Here is an 11106-nt window from a genome sequence, read left to right as displayed (position 1 = left end):
GAGAAGAAAACATTTTTAGGGTAGGTGTGGTTGAGTTGGAGATTTCGATCAAACTGAACAATTTAATGTGGAAGTACAATTACCCGGTCGCTTGGAAATCTAGCCGTCTCACGTGGTCATTACGTTGGTTTTTTAGTGAAAAAAGAGAAACGATTTATTTGTGAATGACAAATAATTTATGAATAAGTAAAGAATAAAAAATAAATTATGATAAATAAAACATCAAAAGATAACTTCAAATTTAAAATTAAAAATTAAAAAAATTATCTTATAAACATAAGCGAAAAGAGGCAATAATGGAGCATTAGATTTGTAGAGTACTATGCTAAGTTTCCTCTACAGATCAAGGCTAATAATGCAGGTCACAAGGCCAACTTTTTTAAGCTATGGAAGGTAGCAAGCCCTCTGTATCAGTACGCATACAAACGATCTTACTAATTACTATCAGTACGCATACAAACGATCTTACTACCCTGAAAATTATATATCCCTCTGCTTACATTTAGGTAATAAGGAGTACTGTAAACCGAAGCAGAAAACATATTTATTTTCGTTAATAGTGAACACAGATGAAAGAACACCAACCAACTTGGAACCCTAGTAACAAACGTGGAATTGTGGAAGGAACAGCTGATATTTCCTTCAGTTGTCAAGCACAAGTTAAACACAAGGATCTCATCATCTCAAAGTTTGTTCTAACGATTGTCCAATTAGATCCAACTCCCTTGCTTCTCCATAAAGTAATTAGTTTGCCTATTAGAGATGCTTACCACACACATAAACATATATCCTACTAATACAATTGTATGCTCAAAGTTATAGACGTTAATGCCACTGGGAAATATACTATAGTTGAGTTGCAATGTCAAAGCTGTTGCCACGTATACTGGGAAAATATATTCATATAAGATCTATCTGTAAAAATGAAACAAGCTTGTATGCGCAAAGTCAGCTCCGGTAGCTTAATATTATATTTTCACGGTTGTTAGTTGCCCATTCATGTAAGATCTTCTTGACCTTGTGAGTCACATTCAAAGCAATCTTCATCAATTTCTGACTATATATAATGTTATAAAACCTAGAGGCGAATGCTCAAACAAAGTTGCTCCAGTCATCACTTGTGTAGTTGTGTGTACGCAATAGAATACCGTGAATATCGTAAGAATTTTCTGCGTGAAGTTTGTATCAAAAACTTTTTCTAAAAAGATCACATCAAATTTTTGGACATCAAAATAAAGCATTAAACATACATAAACATTAAAACCAATTACACAGTTATGGGAGAAATTGTGAGACGAATCTTTTAAGCCTAATTAGTACATGATTAGCCATAGGTGCTACGGTAACCATCATATGCTAATGATAAATTAATTAGACTCAAAAGATTCGTCTCGCGGTTTCCAGCCGAAATCTAAAATTTGTTTTATAATTAGACTAAGTTTAATACTTTAAATGTGTGGCTGAATGCATCGATGTGATATGTCTCCCAAAATTTTTTGGGAACTAAACAGCCAAAATAGACAAAAGGGTTGAGGGATGCTTCAGTCTGCAGCTGCAATTTCGCTAGCATTTCCATTCACAGAAAGAAGCACCGAGTTCATCTGGAGAAAACAGATGCCATTGTAGTCTGATTTTAGTACTATCCATGTGGTCGGTCAGTCAGTCCCATCAGAGACTCCAAGCAAGACAGGTGAACTGTACACTTGTAGTTGATGTGCATGCACTGCCGTAGTTTCCATCGTATTCCCTTCCTATGATAAGCTTCACCAAAGATAGTGTTTAGACTGAGAAAAATTTTAGGAGAAGTGTCACGTCAAATGTTTGACCGGATGTCGGAAAGAGTTTTTGACACGAATGAAAAAACAAATTTCACGGCTAACCTAAAAATAAAATATGAGCCTAATACTTTCTACTCTTTCGACATTTTCTATTCCCTGAAAGAGGACTTGGTGGAATGATAGAATAAAATGATGTGAGTCAGGATCCACCGAAAGTGCTGAGCTTGCTTTGTAATTTCCATGATTGCAATTTTCTACGTGGAGAACATTAGCCGATTTTATGCATCGTCGTCGCAGACGATACTCCGGTCATACTTTTTTTTTTCGCCAACGAAGACTAATTCATCCCTTCTAAAATGCAAGTATTTTTTAATATTTTAATCTTATACGAAAATATAAATATTTATGGTACTATTCATGTCACTGTTTGTCCTATAAAATCAATTGTTATATAATTCCTTTTATTTTATCTTCACCTACTCTCTCACTCCCATTCATTCCTTATGTATTGAGTGATAACATAATCTTTCTTATTAAATATTATTCTTGCTAAATAATATATAAATATTTATATTTTGAACATGAGAATATAAGAGAGTCGCAGCTCTTACAACGCAATTTAGCTGCTCTCCGAAATCTGAAAGTCTCACGTGATGCAGCAACCAACTTACGTTTTTTTTAAAATTTGTATATATTTAATAAACAAAAAAAATTTATGTTTTAGACATTTGCAGAAATATACTCTTGCTGCTCTCTAAGAGGGCGTTCTTTAGTAGGAGGGTGGCAATGGTCTAAATGCTTTTTTTTTCCTATAGCGTTGTGCATACTGTTTTTATAATACGTGTACGTACTGCTTTTATAATATGTACACATGTCATGTGAAGTTGGATTGAGTTAAACTATATATCAAAATTATAGAACTTAATGAGATCTACAACTTTATAGTTAACAATATCTTCATTTAAAATTATTTAGAGGACCAAATATTTGTTACAAAATTTTAAATTTTTTCTAACAAAATCTCAAATCTACATTAAAAAGTCTTTTGAGTTTTGACACACATGAGCTCTCCATCGAAGTCGTATATCTCGACGAGATATATATGTCAGCCACGTCATATTTACCATCCTCCATGAGAGTGTGTTTAGAAAAAAAAAAACTCCTAACTAAAGGGCGGTAGGAGTATATTTTTGCAAATGTTAAAAGAAAATATGTTTTCAATTTTTTTAATATATATAGATTGAAAAATTTCCCAACTTGCTGGGAGAGGGCACTAAACTGAACCGATTCCTGAGCCGACCAGCTCAGAGCAGTCTTTGGCACCAAAACACCTTATTTAGTGCAGTCGGTGCGTGCTCTTACGCGAGTCGCTGCAAATCTTATTACAAGAATACTGTTCCGTTCCACGCCGTATAGAAGGGTGTGTGCGAATGGATCCCACTAGGGTCCTAAATTACATTGACAAAGGCCCTCTTTAGTTCCTAAAAAAAATTTTCCTTAAACATCACATCGAATCTTTAGACACCTAAATAGAGCATTAAACATAGATAAAAAAACTAATTACATATTTAGAAGGGAAATAGTAACACAAATCTTTTGAGTCTGATTAGTTCACGATTAGCTATAAGTGCTATAGTAATCCAGATGTGCTAATGCTGGATTAATTAGGTTCAAAATATTCATCTTGCGGTTTTCAGACGAGCTATGAAATTCGTCTTTTTATTCGTGTCCGAAACCCTCCGATATCCAGTCAAACGCATGTGACACCTAAAAATTTTTTTAACATGCACTTGCTGGTTCTATGATTGATAGTACTCCATTCAATAGGAGCTTTTAACTTTTTATCACTCTTACAGATTTTTATAACAGACTTACCACTGGATCCACATGTCATAGACTCATGAGGACCCACAAGTCATAGACAGTGAGTGGCAAATCTGTTTTGACCGCTCGTAAGAGTGGCAAAAAGTTAAATTTCTCGCCTAGGACCAAGTTGCCTCTTATTGCAGGTAGTGTATAAATGGTTCAATGGTGGGTACACGTAAGACTGAAAATGGGACAGACTGGACGAATTTCCAAGTAAAATTCACCACTTTTATAGGTGTGTATTCACATGAGTATACTGAATGAGCTGGCTGCCTGGCTCCACTCCACCAAATACAACAGTCAAAGGAAAAGGTCTATTTTGACACCCTCGATTCTTATCTCTAAACCATAAAACCAGATAGAAATGTTCCCTCGGCTTTGAAAACCATTTTATTTTGCTTCCCTCAATGGTTTGTAAGATGGTTTTAACTAACTGTCATCAATATGGAATATTGACTTGATCTTCACCTGACGTGCATTTACGATGCACTTCTATGGCATTACAAGTAGCAAAAAGTTATAAAAAATAGCGGTCCTTGCATGTTGCATCTCTTCTTTCTCTACCTCTGTTGTCTCTCTCCTCTCTTCCCCTCTTAGACATGGTAACGAAGATGGAGCTCACGCATTGTGGCGGAGCCAGAGCTCGGGCACCCTTGCTGGGGAGGAGGGAGGTGGGAGGAGGACACCATGAGGCAGCGAGAAGTCCTGTCTACTGGCCCATTGCATTGTTGTGCTCTCGTAGTGGGCATACACCATCCTCGGCCCTCTTCACCGTCACTATCGCTGACCAACTCTAGGTGTGGTGCGACTGCCCCGGGCTTCGACAATCATACATCATTGCAAACAGTGAGGCCATCACCCTCCACGAAAGTGGGAGAAAGGACATGACCACCCCCATCCCTCAAGAGACACCGTTCTCCTTGGATCTATGGAAGCTGAGGAATCATGAGGGAGCCGTGGTTGTGTCAAGCAGTGGCTCTAACAAGTGACGACACACTCGGAAAGTAGAGATAGGACTCGAGGTTGGTGGTGGCATCATCCTTTAGATCCTAGGAGGGCACCCGTCGACGACCTCGAGATGACTGAAGGTAGGTAGGAGGTTGAGGGTGTACTCATCAGTAGAAAGTAGGAGATGTCGAGGACTTCCGTGAGCTCCATCGCTATCACCACCAGCCCACCAATGCCACCTTGAAACAACCATGGCTAGGCCGTCCATGTATGGTCCCTTCTTCTCTCTCTTTTTCTCACCAATCTTCTCTCACATGGGTCTCGTCAATGTTGATGTTGCCTCACTTTACACGCATAGGCGGCGAGCTCGAGCACACACAAGGCTCACCATCTGCCACCATCATCGCTCCTTCAACTATGACATCCACTATGAGAGAAGAGGGTGAGGGGATAACGAGAGGATGATATCATTGATATGTTGGCCCCACAATCATATGTGCCACATGGGTGCCATGTATAGGATCAAAGTGTCACATTGGCGCAACGTAAGATAAAACCAATACGAAAACCACATAGGAAGTTGATTTGCACCGATATTAATAATTAAGAGATATTTTATACCTAGATTTGTGGGTAAGGAATAATAATCGGGCTCAACCAATAGTTGTAAGAGGGAATTATAGTGGACCTTTTTTCTATGGTCAAACAAACAGACCCTTAAAGCCGAAAGTGCATTTGGAAGGATAAACCCAAGATCAGTTTCGGCCAAATTGTTGTGCTGTATCATTGTGTGGGTTTTCTTTGTCCAAACCGCAACATCCGGCCCGAACGGAAGAAGGCAGCCGCCATGTGACCGGGTGAGGCCATCGGGCACGGCGAGACCGCGAGACTGGGCTGGGGGCATGCGAAACTGTGAACCGGCACTCAACTCAGCCCGCGCGCCGTTCAACGGTCAGGCGGAGCGAAGCCGATCGATGCAGCGTCGCACGCACACGTCTGGACCGAGCGGGAAGCAGCAGCGTCCAACGGGGCCTTCCGGCCTTGTGACCGGTTGAGGCCACTCAGCCCGCGCGCCGTTCGCAAGCCGATCGATGCATCGGCGCACGCGCACGGTGGGTATGGGGTATTCGAGTGAAGCGCCACACGGAGACGGCACGGCATGGCTGAGCACGAGCAGGCACGCGCCCGAGCGCCTCTCATCGATCGGGGATGCATATTCGACCGAAGTGCAGCGAGAAGAGAAACCCAGAGCACCAGAAAAGGCAACGTCATGCAACGACACGCCGGAAAAGGTTCCAACCAGGTGGAAACGATGACCACCACTCCACCAAGCCGTGGCGTTGGATGCGCCGGCGACGGTGCTCGAGTGCGCACAGTCCCAGAAAATCTGTGCGCAAGTTGGCCAACCAGGAGGTACTCCGTTGCTAGTGGTATGAATTTATGATAGGAGCGGATAACTTTACCTTCTCGCGGTTTGACGTCACTGCAAAAATAGAACCCAAATTATCGAAAGGTACCAGATAGTTTAAATGGAAATCGATACACTTCCTTTAAATTCTCAACTTATCTAATGGAGAAATATGCAAAATCGTCCAAAGAGTTACGAAGATGCTAATCATCAGTTATTAAGGGTGCAAATTACTTTTGATGGCACTGTCCACCTCTAGTTGCATATTTGCATTATGGCGCTTCTTCAAGCGTAGAAGAATACGAAAGCTTGGGCCGTACAATGTGCGGATACCTTGGTCTGGCCAACTTTTTTTTTCTAGAACACAAGCCACTGCTCTAATGGAAAGAGTAGATATTGTATTGCATCGTGTGTGTTGACAGCGAGAAGAACTGTCTCCTCCAAAACAACAGCGAGAAAAAGAACCCCGGCATCATTACAATCCATATATCAAAGCTTGAACTTTATACAAGCACACGGTCACCACAAGCAACTGTATTCTGACATATTACCTCAGAAAGCAGATCACCCTAGTGCATTTCAATCTCCTGCACTGGAATATCTGTCTGGTTAGGACGACGAGTATCAGATGTTCCAGATGAGCTCGCTATCTCAGATTTGCACAATGGACAAAGCGCATTTATCTTCAGCCATTTATCAACACATTCCTTGTGGAAACAATGTGTGCAGGGAAGTTCACGAAGCTCATCATTATGTGCATACTTTGCAAGACAGATACAGCAAACCTGCAAAATCAAAGGGTATGGGGCAAGATAAATACCCTATGATATGAAATGGTCGATCTGGTGCCAGAACACAATGAACAAGATTATTTGAAATGGGCAACATACAGCATCTTCAGCAGAGAGTGACCGCTCCTTGTCGGTCCCTGCAGCCACTATCCCACCATCTTGGCCTTCAGCTTCATTTCCATGGCGGCGTTTCTTGGTTTTGAATTTGTATGTTGGAAGAGAATTGATGGATTCTGAGGTAGCCCCTCTTGTATTATTTGTATCTTCTCTAAATCCCATAACAGATATGATGCAGGGTAGACAGCAGCATATCATTGCACAGAGGATGAAAGGCATGGCATACCCAATACAACTAAAGGTGAGGAACACAATACATAACCTGGTAGGAAGAAGAAGTCAGCAACAAGACCAAGATCATCTCATCCACACTACATTTTTTTTTTGTATTTACCTGTACAAGTTTGGAGCATCCGCAGCAGAAGAACGTCCTCCAAATATCCACACGTTTCCTACGACGAACCACACAGCAAAGAAACAATCCAAGGCCATCTTGAAGTGATCAAACAGTGCATTAATCCTGCAAAGCGCACATCTTTATTAATAGCAACATTATGAACATGTGTAAATGAACATCTAAATAATGGTGTTCCTTGCAATGATGATACACAATACGTTGAACACAGGGAAGTATGGGCATACAACTAAAGAAGCATGTAGGAAGAGGAAACCAATTTACAGATCCATATGAACAATTTTAATGTAAAAGAGGCACAGCAAGTACCTTGGATTAGCGAGTACTGCATTTCGTGCAGCATTCCTTCGACGCTCTGATGCACTTGGAGCAGCCTCAGTTGAATTGTTCTGGGATGAGCCTTGATGCGTATGTGCTGACTCATTTTCACCATTGACAATATTGCGGTGTATATAGCGCCAATAAAGATGGGGTAGTGTGGCAAAACAACCAACTGTATAACCTATGACCCACTCGAATAGTGGAGCTTGTGGGTGTTCCTTTCTCGAAAGAGAAAGCACAACAATAGCAGCTACAATTTGGCTCAAATTGACAAGAACTTCTATAGAAATCCAGAGTCCAGAATTCAAAGGGCTTCTGTGCCGGCGGACATAGTTATCACTTCTTCTAGCACCTGAACTATGTCCTGCATTAGGTGCACCTACTGCTGATGGTGCCTGCAAAGCAGGCACTAGCGCTCTGGTTGGAGGTCTATCAACAGGATTTGATTCTCCAGGGTTTTCTCTAGGAACACTAGATGTTGAAGCAGATGGACCACTATCCCTTGGAATATCAATTATGTGTTCGCCACTAACACCTGGAGTCTGTTCCATCCTCAAAGCGTGCATATCAGTATGGCCTTGAGCTTCAAGTAATGTGAAAGGCAGAGGTCATCAATTGTCAGATGCAACAAAGCAAAGAAACAAGCTGCCAGATTTCTGAGATGTCTCAAAACTGAGTGCTCTACTTTAGCAAAGCAATTCTTTACACCTCAACAGAGACTTCCCAGCTTCAAGTTTACCCTTGGATTTAGATCACAAAGAGAGCGATTCTGCAGGAGATCACAGTTTTTAAAAAATTAAACTGCCGTATTTGCACAGAGAAGGAAATATGATTCAAATACACATTAAGACCAATATAAATGAACTGCATAGAAACTATTACAAAAATGGACAGCTCAGAAATGAAAAAAGCAGGTAATGAATAACATATGTTTAACAAGTTGAAACTAAGATGCATTTTAAAGGTGATCCGACATCATAAACAGTTCCTGTTTCACAAACCATGGGGCTTTGGCCTTTGGACATTGTTTTTTCCCTTTTCAGAATACTATCACACATAAAAGAAACACTACTGGAAACTAAAGCATGCATACCTTCTCTCAAGCATAATAATATACATACAAGTACATAGATGGACAGGTCACAGCACATAGAAGAAAAATAATAAACTGACAGGATTAGCATTGCTTGGGTGCAGGCTTCTATAATTTGGCAGGATTAATATTGCTAGAATGCAGGCTTCTATAATTCAGTCCTATCCAAGGCACTAAATGTCATGAATGATAAAGTGCACAGGTTGCCATGCAGGGAAACCCAGCGGCTATCCATCCATTTCTTGTTTTCAGTGTCTCGGTTTGACCTGATTAACAGCAAGTCACAACCAACAAACAACTTTACCAGGTACAAGTTATACTGAAGTTTAAAAAAAAGGCTGAACTAAAAACCAGAACATAAGATGTTAAGTCTGGATGCAAGATTCAATACAATGCACGTGTTGTATCTTATCGTAGCACGCAGTATGGAGATGCAACAGTGAGGTATTCAATAGATCTTGGCTTATGTCAAAAATCAACAATACAATAACCATTGCATGATACATCATACACAAACAATACCATCCAACAAGCATAGGATCCAGTGATCCATAATGACCAGGCCGTACAGAAATATCTCCAAAGGCACACCTTCAGTTAATAGCAAAGGTTTTGCAAAAACATGCCTTAATACAGAAGGGGTTCAGCATGTAAAGAACAGCTAGCTCAAAAAAAAAAAAAACATGTAAAGAACAGGACTTCACTCATAGTGTAGCATGGATATGCAAAACAAGTATGATAGCATGAAGGATAAGACAAAGCAGTGAAAAGAGAAGCACCAAAGGTTGTAACAGTTTTCTAATATGCAGATGGAAGCCAGGAAGAGTAAACTAATTCAACTATGGATGGACATGGGCCAATCCGTGGGTAACTCTTGGCCTGCCTTAGTCTAAATGAACTAAAGTTCACTTTAAAGTTCAAAAAGTGAGAGTTAGTTCGTTTGGTTAAACTAAAATGAGCCAACTATTACACGTGGGCTTCCATATCTAAATCCACCCTGTTGAAAACACACTGCACTATGACACAACGTCAAAAACTGACCTAACGCATCTCAATAACATGCTCCATGCTTGCATCCTATTCCTGAAAGACAATAAGCCCTAATCTCATTTTACCAGTGCTGAAACACCAAGCTGGGGTCAAATAAAAAAAAACACAACCCAACAAAATTTGGCACTAACTTTCGGCAATCCCTCCATATGTACAATATTTTTTTTCCAAGGAATTTTTCAGGAATTCACAGTCCAAAGAACCCTTACTTCCTCATTAAGGTCGACAATAGCCAAAACTGACAACTTCTAATTGATGGATGTATACAAAATATATAATGATTTTACGTAATCATTAAAATTTGACATTAACAGTTAAACCCTGAAAACTAATGAGTGACGGTACGCATAAAACCAATAGCCGGATGAAGACCCCCTACCATGAACTAACCAAAGATCGATTCCTTAAAAAGCGCAGGTGACAACCGAGCTCACACTACTATCTGGGTCCCAGCTTCTGCATGATATGGAAGCAATTCACAGAAACACATTAGGGGAAATCACCGTACGCATAAATCATGCTGCATTACAAGAATAAAAAGTAAGAGCAATGGCAGATCCGGCCATTCAAAACTATGTCTATACAGAACAACCCTGATTTGACACCCCCAAATCATCCGATCCGAGTAAGCAAGCATCACAGTGGAGAGGATTTAAGGCGGATATGTTTACTACGGGCTTAGAGTAGCACCTAGCAGGGTAGATCGACGGCCCGACAGGTTAGATTCCCCTAGCCACAACTCCGCCGGATGAGACGGTACCGGCGCGCCTGTGGCAGAAGGGGAGAACCCTCGCCGGAGGGCACGCCCCAGCGGGATACAGAGGTCGACGGGGACGGAGACGACGGAGCTGCGCGCATGGGCGCACAACCCTAACCTTGTAGAGCCGCCAGATGCACGACGAGGTAGTTCACCCGGCGCGGCGCGGCGCCGCGCGGAGGCGGACGATAGACGACGGGGTTGAACCGGGGCGCCGAGCTGCCGCTGCCCGCGCGGCGGCGGCGGCTAGGTGCGGTGGGGGAGAGCGGAGAGGCCGAGAGGGAGAGAGGGGTTGGTGGTGACGAGGTGAGAGGTGGTCTTCACCCTCTCGCGATTGGGGAGCAGGAAAGGGAAAGGGGGATCGCTTCGTCCTCCCGCAAAGCAGCAGGGAGGCGGCATATGGGCCGGGTCGGGCCGAGACTACGACCGCGACTGAAAACGAGCCCCCGAACCACCCGAGGTGAACCCACCAACCACCGCGTGGCCCACTACCGCTCCGCAGGCTGCCGTCTTTTTCTGTTCGGCCCAACTAAATACGGCCCATCTAAACTCCCTCAGCTACTCTGTCTGCTTCACAGCTAATGGCTCGTCTTGCATAGTTGGGCTGCTTTCTTTTGGCGGG

The 11106-nt window shown here is 42.0% G+C and overlaps 1 protein-coding gene across 1 annotated transcript; it reads right to left on the bottom strand.

Moving 5' to 3' along the window:
• Positions 1-6258: 6258 nt before the first annotated feature.
• Positions 6259-10789, bottom strand: LOC102717407 (E3 ubiquitin-protein ligase At1g63170-like). Its single transcript, XM_006647963.3, has 5 exons — positions 10418-10789; positions 7573-8353; positions 7243-7368; positions 6891-7170; positions 6259-6785 (listed from the first exon to the last, which is right to left on the bottom strand). Exons 2-5 carry the CDS (start codon positions 8148-8150, stop codon positions 6570-6572), a joined length of 1200 nt encoding a protein of 399 aa, XP_006648026.1. The 5' UTR covers positions 8151-8353; positions 10418-10789; the 3' UTR covers positions 6259-6569.
• Between the last annotated feature and the right edge of the window lie 317 nt (positions 10790-11106).

Source organism: Oryza brachyantha, chromosome 2, assembly GCF_000231095.2.
Source record: "Oryza brachyantha chromosome 2, ObraRS2, whole genome shotgun sequence".
NCBI classification, from domain to species: Eukaryota; Viridiplantae; Streptophyta; class Magnoliopsida; order Poales; family Poaceae; genus Oryza; species Oryza brachyantha.
The sequence above is the reverse complement of the archived record's forward strand: the minus strand, read 5'-3'. Positions and strand labels throughout refer to the sequence as shown.